General features: G+C 41.9%; 1 protein-coding gene across 3 annotated transcripts; it reads left to right on the top strand.

Annotated features, from left to right (window-relative positions):
• The first annotated feature begins 1,291 nt into the window (after positions 1–1,291).
• On the top strand, positions 1,292–5,966 carry LOC105049944 (G-type lectin S-receptor-like serine/threonine-protein kinase LECRK3). Of its 3 annotated transcripts, XM_073252352.1 has the most exons (8): positions 1,292–2,573; positions 3,044–3,160; positions 3,521–3,675; positions 3,772–3,982; positions 4,773–5,010; positions 5,093–5,243; positions 5,341–5,666; positions 5,787–5,823. In XM_073252352.1, exons 1-7 carry the CDS (start codon positions 1,292–1,294, stop codon positions 5,647–5,649), a joined length of 2,463 nt encoding a protein of 820 aa, XP_073108453.1. In that variant the 3' UTR covers positions 5,650–5,666; positions 5,787–5,823. The 3 variants fall into 3 exon arrangements, with proteins under 3 accessions (XP_073108453.1, XP_073108452.1, XP_073108454.1); XM_073252351.1 differs by having other exon boundaries at positions 5,341–5,966; XM_073252353.1 differs by lacking the exon at positions 3,044–3,160 and having other exon boundaries at positions 5,341–5,966.
• Positions 5,967–14,441: the final 8,475 nt, after the last annotated feature.

The raw sequence follows: 14,441 nt of genomic DNA, 5'->3' as shown, positions 1-14,441 counted from the left end.
TATGATTTTTTAGCAATGATAAAATCAAGAACTAATGAAAACGAAAGTAAACAAAAAGAAAAACGATGGGCTTTTGGTAAGCTTCCATATGGGCAGGATTTGGTCATGAGGTCCGTTGCAAGTGAACACTTGTTAGCATAATATTAAGGATTAGTCTATATTAATTTTTTGTTAGCATGATTTTATAAAAATAATTTTGTGGAATACATAATAATTTGTATCAGTCCTTAATATTTGTTCTTTATTTGTGTGATTCTATATCAGCCTATATATATATATATATATATATGTATATATATATATATGTATATATATATATATATATATATATATATATATATATATATATATATATATATATATATATATATGTATGTATGTATATATATATATATATATATATATATATATATATATACATACATACATATATATATATATATATATATATATATACATATATATATATATATATACATATATATGTATATATATATATATATATATATATACATATATATATATATATATATATATATATATATATATATATATATATATATATATATATAGTATGGAATTTATATACTAATATATATAATCTTTAAGATGTATAAAATATGGTGCAATGGAGATATAAAATCATTTTTCTCTCTTGTTTTCCTTTTCTACTTAAGATATATGCTAAACTTGACTTGCTTCCACCCCCAATTTCATGCAATGGGTTTAATATGTGAGAAAAGTATGAATAAAGAATATTCAAAGGAGCAAGAATTCTATATTGTGCAATGAAATGGTCATTGTCATAAAATAAATAGCCATCAAACAAGACAATTCATGAGTGCATGTCGATTCATATGTATCACATATACCCTAATAGTCATCGATTCTCTGATGATAGCCATTTCTAGATGCATAATATTTTATGGTGCATGAGTGTACCGCATATGATCTCCTGATGGTATCAAACCATGTCACATTCTTCGGAAGCGTTGGTTTTGACCATGGCTAAATATCCATTACAATGATGGTACCACATCAATATTGTAACAAATCAATCAATAATTAAAAATGGATAAATAACAGAGGATACTATAGAATATTATTTACAAAAATCGATGAAATATATGGCAACCGGTAAAATATAAAATTTTTTATTATTTTATTATAAATTTGACATGGTATCACCATTGCAATGATTATTTTGTCCCCATGCATGGCAGCGACGTCAAGTACCCTTGTAAATAAAAACATGGGAAGAATGAATTCAGCTTGAACGAAATATCAGACAATGGAGCCTTTCTCTTGTCTCCTCCACCATCACCTCCTGCTCCAAATTATAGTGCTGATGCTTGGTCCAACTTGTGCTCGAACCATAACTTACCGCAATATAAGCTTGGGCACCTCCCTTGCTGCTCGGACCGGCCGGACCACTGCCTGGCTCTCACCTTCTGGCGAGTTCGCTTTCGGATTTCGCCCCGTGGAAGCTGATGGCGGCCTGTTTCTTTTCGCCATATGGTTCGACGAGATAGAGAAAAAAACTGTTGTTTGGTGTGCAAACGGGAACGAACCAGTTCAAGCTGGAGCCACAGTGGTGCTCGCCGACGACGGGCAGCTCTCGCTCAAGGATCAAGAAGGCCAAGAGGTATGGAATGCCGAAGTCAACGTTACCGTTACATATGCCGCCATGCTTGATAACGGCAACTTCATATTGGCAAGCGGCGACGGTTCGGTCCGATGGCAAAGCTTCGACCACCCCTCGGATACCATCTTGCCCTCCCAAGTATTGGCTGTAGGCAAGGAGCTCCGGTCCCGTCTGATGGACACCGATTACTCCTCCGGACGGTTCAAGCTCAGCGTTCGAAGTGACGGAAATCTAACGTTTTACCCGCTCAATATCATGACCGGCTTTGAATATGATCCTTACTGGGCTACCAACACTACTGGAAATGGATCACGGCTTGTCTTCAACGAGTCCACCGGAACCATCTATTTGGCTCTAAATAATACCAACGTCGATCTCTTGCCAGAGAGAATATACTCAATGAAAAATTTCTATCAGAGGGCAACACTCGATTTCGATGGGGTCTTCAGGCGTTATATCTACCCAAAGAATGTGAAGAGTGGTGCCGGCTGGACTACGGTGGGTTTCCAACCTCCAGACATCTGCCGAAATCTCACCTCCAAGACCGGCAGTGGGGCATGCGGGTTCAATAGCTACTGTACATCCGGTGGTGGGAATCAGAGTGTGGATTGTGTCTGCCCACCCGACTATTCTTTCCTGGATCCAAATAGGAAGTACAAAGGGTGTACTCCAAATTTTGCACCCCAGAACTGCAACGGGAGGTTCACGTTGACGGAGATGATCAATGTCGATTGGCCTTTATCCGCCTACGAGCACTTGGCTCCCATAGATGAGGACAGATGTAGAAGAGAATGCTTGGGCGATTGCAACTGTGCAGTAGCCATTTACCAGTATGAAGGTGGTAATTGTTGGAAGAAAAGGCTCCCTCTCTCTAATGGTAAGAGAGGCGACTACGTGGACCGAAGGGCTTTCGTCAAAGTACCCAAAGGTAAGTTTTTCCCGTGCATTCCTGCTGAATTTTCCTCCCAGGCCTCCAATTATTGATCCGCGGCATCCATAAGCTCTCCGAAAAGTCAAAATATCATATTCAGCTGGGTTTCTTCAGCAATACGGCATCTTTTTTTTTTTTGGACCAAAATGCTGGATTTCTAACCAAGTTGTCTTGTTACCATCCTTTTTTTTCAAAAAAAAAAAAGATTGATAATAAAACTGATTGTTTGATGGCCACCTTGACAATCTTTTTGCATTTATTTCAAGTCAACCTTATATTTAGAAAATGAGGACAAGCTATTGCATTATTATTGTACATATTTGCATACATGCATCCCTACACACACCACACGTGCACGTCTGTGCGTGTTTGTATGCATTATAGATTCAGGTGGAGACTTGCATGGTTCCTCTTCTTAAGAAACATAACACAGGTGAAAGCTCTGATTTTAAGGAACTATTATGCAGATTCGACAAAGGGTGATTTTGGTACAAAGAAGATTGTCATAGCGACAATCTTAGTGTCAATATTCCTCCTATTGGTATGCCTTGGTCTTTTTTTATGGAAGAAGAACAGAAAACAAGGTAAAATTTTTTTACCTTTAAATATTCAAATGTTTATAATAACTAGGAATTGGCCTCAATATTGTTCCCATTCAAATGCTTTTGTGAATGTCTATATAATGGTTTAGCATTTAAAATAAATGGATCGATTAATTTTCTGCAAAATAGTGAAATATGGTAGTTTTCATATATGCTAGCTTGTTTTAAATCCCAAAGCTCAATGATGCCTATGCTCTTGTCCATGTATGGTAGTTTTCAACTAATTAGAAAAACTTTTCATATTTTTGTTGCATTTTTTAACTCTATTTAAATTATATAACAACAATTGGTGTACAAGTACTTTGACCGATTTTCTCATGGTTGACTTGGTTATTTTTGTAGTTCCGACGCTAGCTGTACCAATCACCTCCTCCAAAGAACGTAGCGGAATGGAACTGGAATGGAATTTATTTGACATGTTTACAATTGCAAGTGCCACTGATAATTTCTCCGTTAACAATAAACTTGGAGAGGGTGGGTTTGGCCCTGTTTATAAGGTAATCATCTACTTGTATCACATCGTCTTTCTTCATTATACATCTAATTAACATATCTTTTTCTGTAAATTAAATCTTTAATATAGCAAATTTCAGGGTCGGTTGGATGATGGACAAGAGATTGCTGTCAAGAGATTGTCCATGGATTCTGCGCAGGGTCTGAAGGAGTTCAAAAATGAGGTTATGTTAATTCCTAAACTGCAGCACAAAAATCTCGTTCGGATTCTTGGTTGCTGCATTATAGGAGAGGAAAGAATGTTAATCTATGAGTACATGCAGAACAAGAGCTTGGATGCCTTTATTTTTGGTACTTATATTATTTTACTCTCTTTTGCACTTTTAGCGCTGCAAAGGTGATTGCATGTTGAACTAAATTGAGCGTGACATCTCCTGTGGTTATACTGTATTATAAAAAGGACGTACGATAACAATTAGGCAATTAGAACTTAATAATTAAGAATGGACCTATCTTATCAAACTGAATGAGTTCAAATTTAGAAGGAGGCGTTTTTCACCTTATAATTTCAAGAACAAGAAGATTGTTTTGAGCGAGCACCGGAAACCTTCTATGAGGTTGATATTCTCCAACAAACCAGTAAAACAATAATAAATTTAAATACATAAAATACTAGGAACATAATAATATATTTTCATGAATGCATGCATGAAATGTGAAGTTCTAATCTTTTAGAATGTTCAAACTCTTTGACAATCTTGCAACAAATATTGATACGACTCTAATTTTTCCTTTTTTTAGGAAAAATTGGACATCAAAGTGTCTAATACTCTAATTAGTAACACCCTGACATGTTCGTTACACTAATTTAAGTTAGTATCATGCCATAAAAAATTTAATGTTAGGTAAAGAAAAACTGTATACATTCAATAATTGTATCTATTGGACTTCTCAAATCATCCCTCATTTTACATCAAGACCCCAGACTAAAAGGAAGCAGCCTTATCTGAACAAATTTTGTTATAACTGCCACTCATATGAATGATCAAATAGCTTACTTTAAATACATAATGTTCAACTTGTTAAATAGGAATTTGAGTGTTATTATTGTAACCTAAGACAGAATAAAATGTTGGACCAGATAAAAAACAAGGTGCACTGCTGAATTGGCAAAAGCGTCTTTACATTATCATAGGAATCGCTCGAGGTCTTCTTTACCTTCACCAAGACTCAAGGTTAACAATAATCCACAGGGACCTCAAAGCTAGCAACATTTTGCTTGATAAGGATATGAATCCGAAAATTTCAGATTTTGGCACTGCAAGAATTTTCAAAGGAGATCAAAATCAAGAGAAAACAAGGATGGTGATCGGAACGTTGTGAGTACATCAATTCAATTGTGTATATGTGTTACTCTCATTAGATAATTTACTGAAGTGCTAATTAATGGCATGCATGCAGTGGGTACATGTCGCCAGAGTATGCTTCAGATGGTACCTTTTCAGTGAAATCTGATGTTTTCAGTTTTGGAGTTCTACTACTGGAGATCTTAAGTGGTAAGAAAAATAGAATGGTGCATCAATCAGAATATTCTATGAACCTTATCGGTCATGTAAGTATTCATTCAAATGCAGCAGTGCTCCTTGTTCTTCATATTATATATTGTTGATGCTGCAATTTCATTTTGATATGTATTTTGCTTTTTTCAGGTGTGGAGACTCTGGGAAGAAGGTAGATGTGTGGAGCTACTTGATGAAGCAATGGGATATTCATACCCTATATCTAAGTTACTTCGATGTATACAAGTTGGACTCCTATGTGTGCAAGAAGGAAGCAATGATAGGCCAACGATGGCAGAGGTGGTTCTGATGTTGAGCAATGAAGGCGTCGCACTACAAAAGCCAAAACGGCCTGGTTTCTGCATAGAAATTTCTCTAACAAAACAAGATTCATCTTCCAGTCAACAAAATTCAATGACACCAAACGAAGTCACGGTTACAATGCTTGGAGGCCGATAAGGCACTCTTCAAAATAAGTATTTCTTTCTCCGCAGGCAATTTAAGCACTTCAGTTGTTTACAGATAAGCTTATTCCGTTGTATAGAGATGGACTATAACAGTACTATTTGAGTCTTAATTGTACGATTTCCTTTCAGCTGCAGGAGAGGAGTGTAAAAGCCTAATTTCTTCCCAGATCTATGGTTTATTATGAATGCGGTGAGTGAATATTTGATGCTTGTAATAGAGGGAGAAGCATATTAGATACTTGTTTTCTACACGAAACTCTTCTAAATGAAACTGTGCATCAGCACTAAACCTGTACAATTGACCAATCATCCGTCCCCTCTTTTTCTTATGCGCAGTAGTAGTTGATGTTTATGTACTCATCCGTACACAACTACGCATAGCAACAAGATCCTTGGAATATAGCTTATGCCGACAACAGAGGCACTTGGAACGTTATGTTAAAGAGCTTACAATACGATCATCAAATTTTTAGTTGGAGCCTCCAGCTCCATCTATATGTATGACACCAATCACCATAATTCATGGATGTTGGAATTTTAGGATCTTGGACACTTCTGTAATCCCTCCTTAATCTTCCTACTATATTTTCCTCTTGAGACTGAGTGAAAGGCTTTAATGTATAATTCCTACTCGTGGCAAATAACATTGAACATTATAGATGAGCGTTCAAGAGACTTATATCATTCTTTCTAAGAGTTAGATCTAATAATTTTTCCTTTTTATTCATGTGAATAGACGTGCGATGTACAGAGTGCATATTGAACAAGTTGACTCAGGATTTTATTACGATGAGACATCAGGCTTTGGCATTTTATAGGCTTGAGATATAGCTCAACATAGTAAAAAGGCTTTGGCATTGGATTTTAGCGTTGCAAGAGGGTTTACATGCATCTGATTTTATTATAGATCGATGCTGGTTCATGTACTAAAGGAAAATAAACAAGAAAAAAAAAAAAACTGTTTATGAAGAAAACGAATAGGAATAGAAGGATAAAATGAAAAGTGGAGAAGAAGAATAGAACAAGGGAAAGAAGAGGAAGAAGGGAGAAGAAAATGTGAGAGAAGACTTGGTCAGCGATCCATGCATAACAAAACTAATATTGATTCTCAAAAAATCTCTTAAATTGATAATTCACCTTATCTTCATGTGGTAATTTTCCAAATACAATAATACAATAATAACCAGAATCTTGATGGCTTTAAATTATGTATAACCTCAGTTGTAATCATAATCAGAATTTGCATGGATTCTACAACAAACAGAAGTACTTAACGACTAAAATGCAAGCTCCTTCTTAAAGTAGTTCTACACAAGTATGACTTTGTAGAAGCCATCGAAAAATTCATCCATCAATAAAATCTGAGAGGATTGTGTAAGAAAATAAATAAAATCCAAACTTGAGTGAGAAGATTATGTAGTAAAGGTACTTCTTTCACCCATCTCATCTTGAGTGAGAGAAGTGTCACCCCTCATCCTCACAGCAGCCTTTCCTGTATTTGCTTCCTTTTTCCAAGGAATGGAAAATGCACTGTAGGTGTCGTTCTTAAGTACAAATGTTGGCTCCGTAGATCTGCAGCATGCCTCTTCTATCCAACAGAATCGAGGTTTTTTTTTTTTTTTTTTTTTGACCGAAAGGGAAGCCAATAACCGCCCACGTTTTATTAAAAGAATGGATAATTACAAGAAAAAATATGCAAGTTTAGCTGCTGCACATGAGGTAGCAGGTAAAGAAAGGTGAAAAAGGAAGAAGGAATCGGTGAAACAAAGCAGAACAGAGGATCTTCCAGCAGCTACCACTCAAGATGGAACTTTCACTACTCTCAGCAAGAAGATAAGATGACTTAACTCTCGATCACAGATCCCTTGAAGCGTAAGGCTCACACGAACCTCAGATCACTTCTGCTCGGCAGTGTAGGGGGACAGCTCCCAAATCAACAATGGCCTTCCCCCAAAAGTTCCGATCTGTGACGATACAGTTTTTGCGATAACAAGGATGAGACAGTCAGAGAGATTACCAACAATTCCATTGTGAAAGACTTAAACCTCCCCTTTGGACGGCAGGGATTTCATACGCTCCCAAATTCTGGGATGGCCATCAGAGTGATTTTGAGGACCTAGATGGTCCCACGCCCGAAAAGAATGCAAAATCTTCAGCAGAACAGAGAAGACATTCGCTATTTTCTTGGTGAAGATTCTCCTGTTACGCTCTTGCCACACATGCCAACAAAGTGCCATTGCAAGCCGATACCCGGGTCTTCTAACAGATGCAAGGGTCCTCGATGAAGTCCATAAGTGCAGGAAATTAGATGGCCATGCTCTTAGATTTAATCCTATCTCTCGTTGGGGCAATCACTTGAAGTTGTTGGAAAGAGAGACGCAAGAAATTTTCCCAACAAATTCTCCTCTATCAGTTCCATAGCTTATGAATGCATCAGCATGTTTAACCTTTGCTCCAATTTACATAAAAAAAAAAAAAACTCAATTCTAAAGCATGAAAAAATCTGGTCAAAAGTCAAGTCTGCACCAGCACTTGTTCAAGACCTCTGCTCTTGAATGTTGCTTTCATGTTACAGGTTTCCAAGCCACAAGAAAAGCTTTGCAGCTGACAATCTATTTCGTCCATTTAAAGCTTCATATTTTTTTTCTCCGTAACCCATCAGATCGTGGTTGATTGTGGATTTTTTTTCTTGTTTGTTCCTTCACTCCCTCCTCTTCTCTGTACTCCTACCTCATTCTGTTTTATTTTTTATTCTTCTCTTCTTTCGCTCTGCAAATATCTGATTACTGAATAAATGCTAGGTGGCTATGTGCCTCCCTTGAACCTCAAAAAAAAGAGTTAAACAAGTCTTCATTGTATCCCAAATGCTTCTCACAAATGAGCATTTAATAAAAAAGCGAGAAAATATTTTGTTGGGTAGATGTCTGGCCAGGACACCACCTCCCAAGATCCTTTCAGTACCACGCGATGCAGCAGAAAGAAAGAAGAAACAAAACAAAAGGAAAAACAATCAAAATACGTGGATCAGCCACAAAAGGGCTCGCCTCCACGGGGCATGCAAACTTCACTATGAAAAGAAAATTTTACAAGAGGAGACCTCACCCTCAACCATTGTACACCCAATTCTCTCTCACATGAAGTTCCCCTCACAAAAGCTCTCTCTCTCTTGAAGACCCCCTTGAACCCCTGAAGAGCTTGGCGACCGCTGTCCAGGAGCCTCCTGCTCCTCTCTCACAGCGCCCTCGCCCCTCTCTCTCTCCTCTGGTTCGTACGGCGGCAAGAAACCGAACCGCAACCTCTTGTTCGTTCTCAGGGCCTTTTAAAGGCTTAAACATAGGTTAGAGAGTGATTAGGAATCCTAAACAAAGCCAAAAACCCTCCTGGACCGTCGGATCAAGACCGGGAATCACCTGGGCCCTCCGATCACGCTCCGGTCCACGGAATAGTGCCGTGGACCGCGAGAAACGCGTGGGAAACGCCCACGCGGTCCACAGACCGCGCCGTGGACCACCCGGTCCACTGTGGACCGGGGCAAGGGCCAGCAGGCCCGCTGGCCTGGGCCGGCCCGCGCGCGCGGGCCTGGGCCGCGCCTGCGCGCGGGCCTGCACGCGTCTGGACCGCGCGCCCGCGTGCGCCTGGGCCGCGCGCCCCGCTGGGCCGCGCGCCCGCCTGGGCCGCAGGCCCCCCAGCGCGCGGGCCTGGGTCGCGCGTCCCGCGAGCCGCCGCCTGCGGCCGCGCCGCTACCGTCCGCCGCCGTTCGCCGGCAATCCTCCGCCGCCTCGATTTTCGTGCCGACTTCGAAAGCTCGTATCTCCTCCATCCGAGCTCCGTTTCAGGTGATCTTAATCTCGTTGGACTCCGTTTTTCGCCGCGAACCTCGCTGTGGGCTCAATGTGGGCTGAATCTCGAGGCGTCAAATCCTAACAATCTCTACCTCGACTCGATATTCGGCCTCCTTCAAACTCCGAGAGCTTCTGGATCTCCTCGCCCCCATGCCCTGGGGCAATCGCCTGCTGATCATGGATGGGCAAACATGAGAGTCGAGCCTGGCTGCTCGATCCCATCTCCGTCGTATGCTGTGCTCCTCCTGACCTGAGACCTGCTCGGGGCATCATCCTGCGGCAATAGGAATCTTACCTTGCGACGTCACCTCTCGTCCTCCCGAGTCTCCTGTCTCGTGCCCGATCCGCCTCCTGGAGCTCCACCTCGCTCTGGGCTCCACCTGGCTCCCGATGCTCCACCTCGCACTGGGCTCCCTGCCAGGTAATAATGTCCTCTGCTCTCCTTCTTCCCCTCCAGCACAATCCTATCGCCGCGTAGCACCCTTAGGATTCCTCCATCAGCTACCGTCCTGTAGCCTCTCGAATCCAGTCTGCTAAGTGAGATAAGATTCCGCCTGAAATCGGGTATGTATCGGACCTCCCCCAATCTCCTCACTGCACCATCATGTGTCCTCCAGCTGACCGTCCCAATGCCTCTGATCGCACAGCTCGATCCATTCGGCAGATATACAGTGCTCTCACTGTTCTCCAGAAAGTCAAACTGCTCCTCTCTGCAACACACATGATAGGGGCATGCAGAATCTAATATCCACTGCTGGGAAGAAGTAGATACCTCGTCAGATATCTCCAGGACATCTCCATCTGAATCGCTGCCGGCCGTCGCTACAGCAGCCACCGTCCGATTTTTAAGTTGAGGGCAATCCTGTCTAGATGCCCCAACTCCTCACACCGGTAACATCTGGTTTTGCTCAAGTCCCTCCTGGACTTAGACCGCCCTCGTTGCGATCTCCTGTCGCTCCGTCTACCGCCTCCTGCACCTCCAGAAGCCACCAAAGCTGAGCTATCGACACCTGAGCTCGAAGCTGGGTTCTCCCTCCTGAGAACATCGTTCTGGAGTATCGCCGCGGTGACCTCGTCCATCTTGATAGTGCTCTTCCCCACTAGAAGAGCAGTCACCAAGGACTCGTACGAAGAAGGAAGTGACGCCAGCAAAACCAGCGCCCTGGTCTTCTCCTCAACGTTCTCTCCAACGCTGAGAAGGTCGGTGAGGATCTTCTGGAAGTGGCTCAGATGCTCCTGCACGCTCTGTCCCTCAGTCATCCGCAGTTGGTAAAACTGCCTCCAGAGGAAAAGAGTGTTGGTGAGAGACTTCGCCATGTACAACTCCTCGAGCTTCAACCACAGCACCGTCGGGGAAGTCTCGCTCAGCACATGGATCACCACCTCATCCGCCAGGTACATACGGATGGTACTCACCGCCTGCATCTGTAGCCGTTTCCAATCCCGCACCTCCATGGTGGTCGGTTTCTCATCGCACAAGAGAGCATCGATCAACCCCTGTTGGATGAGCACGTCCTTCACCCTTGCCTGCCACAAGGAGAAATTGCTCTTACCATCAAACTTGTTGATCTCCATCTTAATTGTTCCTGTTTTCTCCATCTTCAGTCTTGCTCACCACCACTGCAATCTGCGTCCTTGTACCGCCTTGCTCTGATACCACTTGTTGGGTGGATGTCTGGCCAGGACACCACCTCCCAAGATCCTTTCAGTACCACGCGATGCAGCAGGAAGAAAGAAGAAACAAAACAAAAGGAAAAACAATCAAAATACGTGGATCAGCCACAAAAGGGCTCGCCTCCACGGGGCATGCAAACTTCACTATGAAAAGAAAATTTTACAAGAGGAGACCTCACCCTCAACCCTTGTACACCCAATTCTCTCTCACATGAAGTTCCCCTCACAAAAGCTCTCTCTCTCTTGAAGACCCCCCTGAACCCCTGAAGAGCTTGGCGACCGCTGTCCAGGAGCCTCCTGCTCCTCTCTTACAGCGCCCTCGCCCCTCTCTCTCTCCTCTGGTTCGTACGACGGCGAGAAACCGAACCGCAACCTCTTGTTCGTTCTCAGGGCCTTTTAAAGGCTTAAACATAGGTTAGAGAGTGATTAGGAATCCTAAACAAAGCCAAAAACCCTCCTGGACCGTCGGATCAAGACCGGGAATCACCTGGGCCCTCCGATCGCGCTCCGATCCACGGAATAGTGCCGTGGACCACGAGAAACGCGTGGGAAACGCCCACGCGATCCACAGACCGCGTCGTGGACCACCCGGTCCACGGTGGACCGGGGCAAGGGCCAGCAGGCCCGCTGGCCTGGGCCGGCCCGCGCGCGCGGGCCTGGGCCGCGCCTGCGCGCGGGCCTGCACGCGCCTGCGCGCGGGCCTGCACGCGCCTGGACCGCGCGCCCGCGTGCGCCTGGGCCGCGCGCCCGCCTGGGCCGCAGGCCCCCCCGCGCGCGGGCCTGGGTCGCGCGTCCCGCGCGCCGCCGCCTGCGGCCGCGCCGCTGCCGTCCGCCGCCGGTCGCCGGCAATCCTCCGCCGCCTCGATTTTCGTGCCGACTTCGAAAGCTCGTATCTCCTCCATCCGAGCTCCGTTTCAGGTGATCTTGGTCTCGTTGGACTCCGTTTTTCGCCGCGAACCTCACTGTGGGCTCAATATGGGCTGAATCTCGAGGCGTCAAATCCTAACATATTTCTATACTGCCGCCACAAAGCGAACACCCGCTCCTCACTTCCCACCCCTTTTCAAAATTTTGCCAGTGTGTTGACAACTTTTAATAGCCAACCAGATGAAAACCTTCATCCTTTTTGGAACCGCTGCTTTCCAAATTAATTTGCAGAATGGACAAATGACACCACCTCTCTATGCTAATCATCACAAATAAAAGTAAAAAAGTTCTAATGGAGGATCCACACCAATATTCACTAACTGAAGATGGGAGAAATAAGAGTATGAAATGCCATTCTCGGAACCCAACACTTAAGTCGACCGTATGACACGGCCACATGAACTTAGAGCAATATTCTAAAAATCATGCAAGTCCTAAATAATCAACAAATCCATAAAAATATCAAAAAAATTATAAAAATTCAACCATATTTACAAACTAAATCAATCCATTTGTATTGAATAAGATTTACAAGATAAAAACATTTATTCTGTATTAGAAAATCAACTAACTAACTAATAACTTCATCGCTTGAAACTCCATATCTAACCTGACCAATATATGCATCCTGCAACTCTGAAGAAAAAAGAGGGTGTCAACTTTGCAGTCTAGTAAGAATCCCTTATACTCATACTAGCATGAATATAAGACACCTTTGCAATAATATCAGCCATTAAGAAAATAAGAGATTCATATATTAGTAATTTGAATAATGCTCTATATAACAATATGTATGCTATAAAATATGCATATATAAGTCATACCAACATACATATCAAGTCTAATCATATAACTACTTAGTTGCATATATATCACCATACAGAAATCTTGAAGTACATGTCACTAATATATTATCTAAGCAACAATTCAATTCAATTTTATCTTTAATTATCTGATTAACATAGTTGGATTATGACCATGTTATCACTCCAACACTGGACCAAATCCATTTATGCTCCAATTTGTGGCAGGCCAAACACACCATGTTTCTACCAATAGTCGGCAACCACTTCTCAGCCTGCAGCTGATATTACAAATACTATGTTTCACATATGCAGGCTAGTCCAAAAATCATTCAATTAAACATAGTTCATCATCTTGATTTGATTTCAGTATTGGACTAGTCACAATCATACTTCAACTCGTGGCAAACCAAACACACACTATATTTTCATCCATAGCCGGCAACCATAAATCATATCTTGACCGGCGGCTAATACGCTATATTTCACATATGGCCAACTAGTCTATATGCTCCCTTTTTTTTACTCTTATAATTATACAAATTTATATTCTTCCTTCCGATATTGGACTAATTATAACCATACTCCAGTCCGTAGTAGACCAAACATAATGCTGCACCCAGTCCGAAGTTGACCTAGCACACATACCATATTTTTTGCATGGCCAATCAGTCCAAACATCACCAATGCCCCATCTATTATATTAAAGTTATAATCTGATTTTCAATATTAGATTAGCAATGATCATACTCCAATCTATGGTAATGCTGCACCATAGTCTAAAACTAACTCAGTATATACACCATATTTGTTTTATGAATGATTAACCTAAATGCTGCCCACAACCCATGTTAATTCATAACTTTTTTTATTTAACATGATAGCTATAATTAAATATCAATTAATCATAAACCATGCAACATCAATTCATCAACACATGATACATGAGCCGATACATAAATAAAACATGCAATCATGCAGGTACAATCATAAATAAAATTTTTTATAATCATGTAGACGATTGTTTAAATAATCCTTACCTCTACTGAAGACTAACTTAAGTATGGCAAATACTAACCAGCTCCTCGATCTGCAAACCTAAGAATAAATTGTTCAACTTAACACTATTTTGCCCAGACATTTGCTCACCTATAGAGCTAAGTCTCATTATTAGAATATTTGTAAACATCTAGGATTCTTAGCGGAAAAACTTCAAAAGATCCAGGCATATGGTTGCATGATGCTCACCCGAGACTTCTAATTATACCATGCCAATTTGGGACACCTTCTAGCATCAACCCAAACCCCATGTACCTTGACCTTCCATTGGTTCGAAGGATATCAAGATCAAACCCCATGTACCTGGATCCTTCCCTTTTTTTTCGAAAAAAGCAAAGATGGAAAGCTTTAGGCCAACTACCCCCTCTTCCATAAGAGGTCCCTGGTAGCAGCAGTAGCGACTCATCCCCTCCTCGATGGCTGCCCAAGCATAGCAAGTCCGACGATGGCAACTAGTTTGATGGGAGAAGAAAAGTAGA

Source organism: Elaeis guineensis, chromosome 2 (genome assembly GCF_000442705.2).
Source record: "Elaeis guineensis isolate ETL-2024a chromosome 2, EG11, whole genome shotgun sequence".
NCBI classification, from domain to species: Eukaryota; Viridiplantae; Streptophyta; class Magnoliopsida; order Arecales; family Arecaceae; genus Elaeis; species Elaeis guineensis.
The sequence above is the reverse complement of the archived record's forward strand: the minus strand, read 5'-3'. Positions and strand labels throughout refer to the sequence as shown.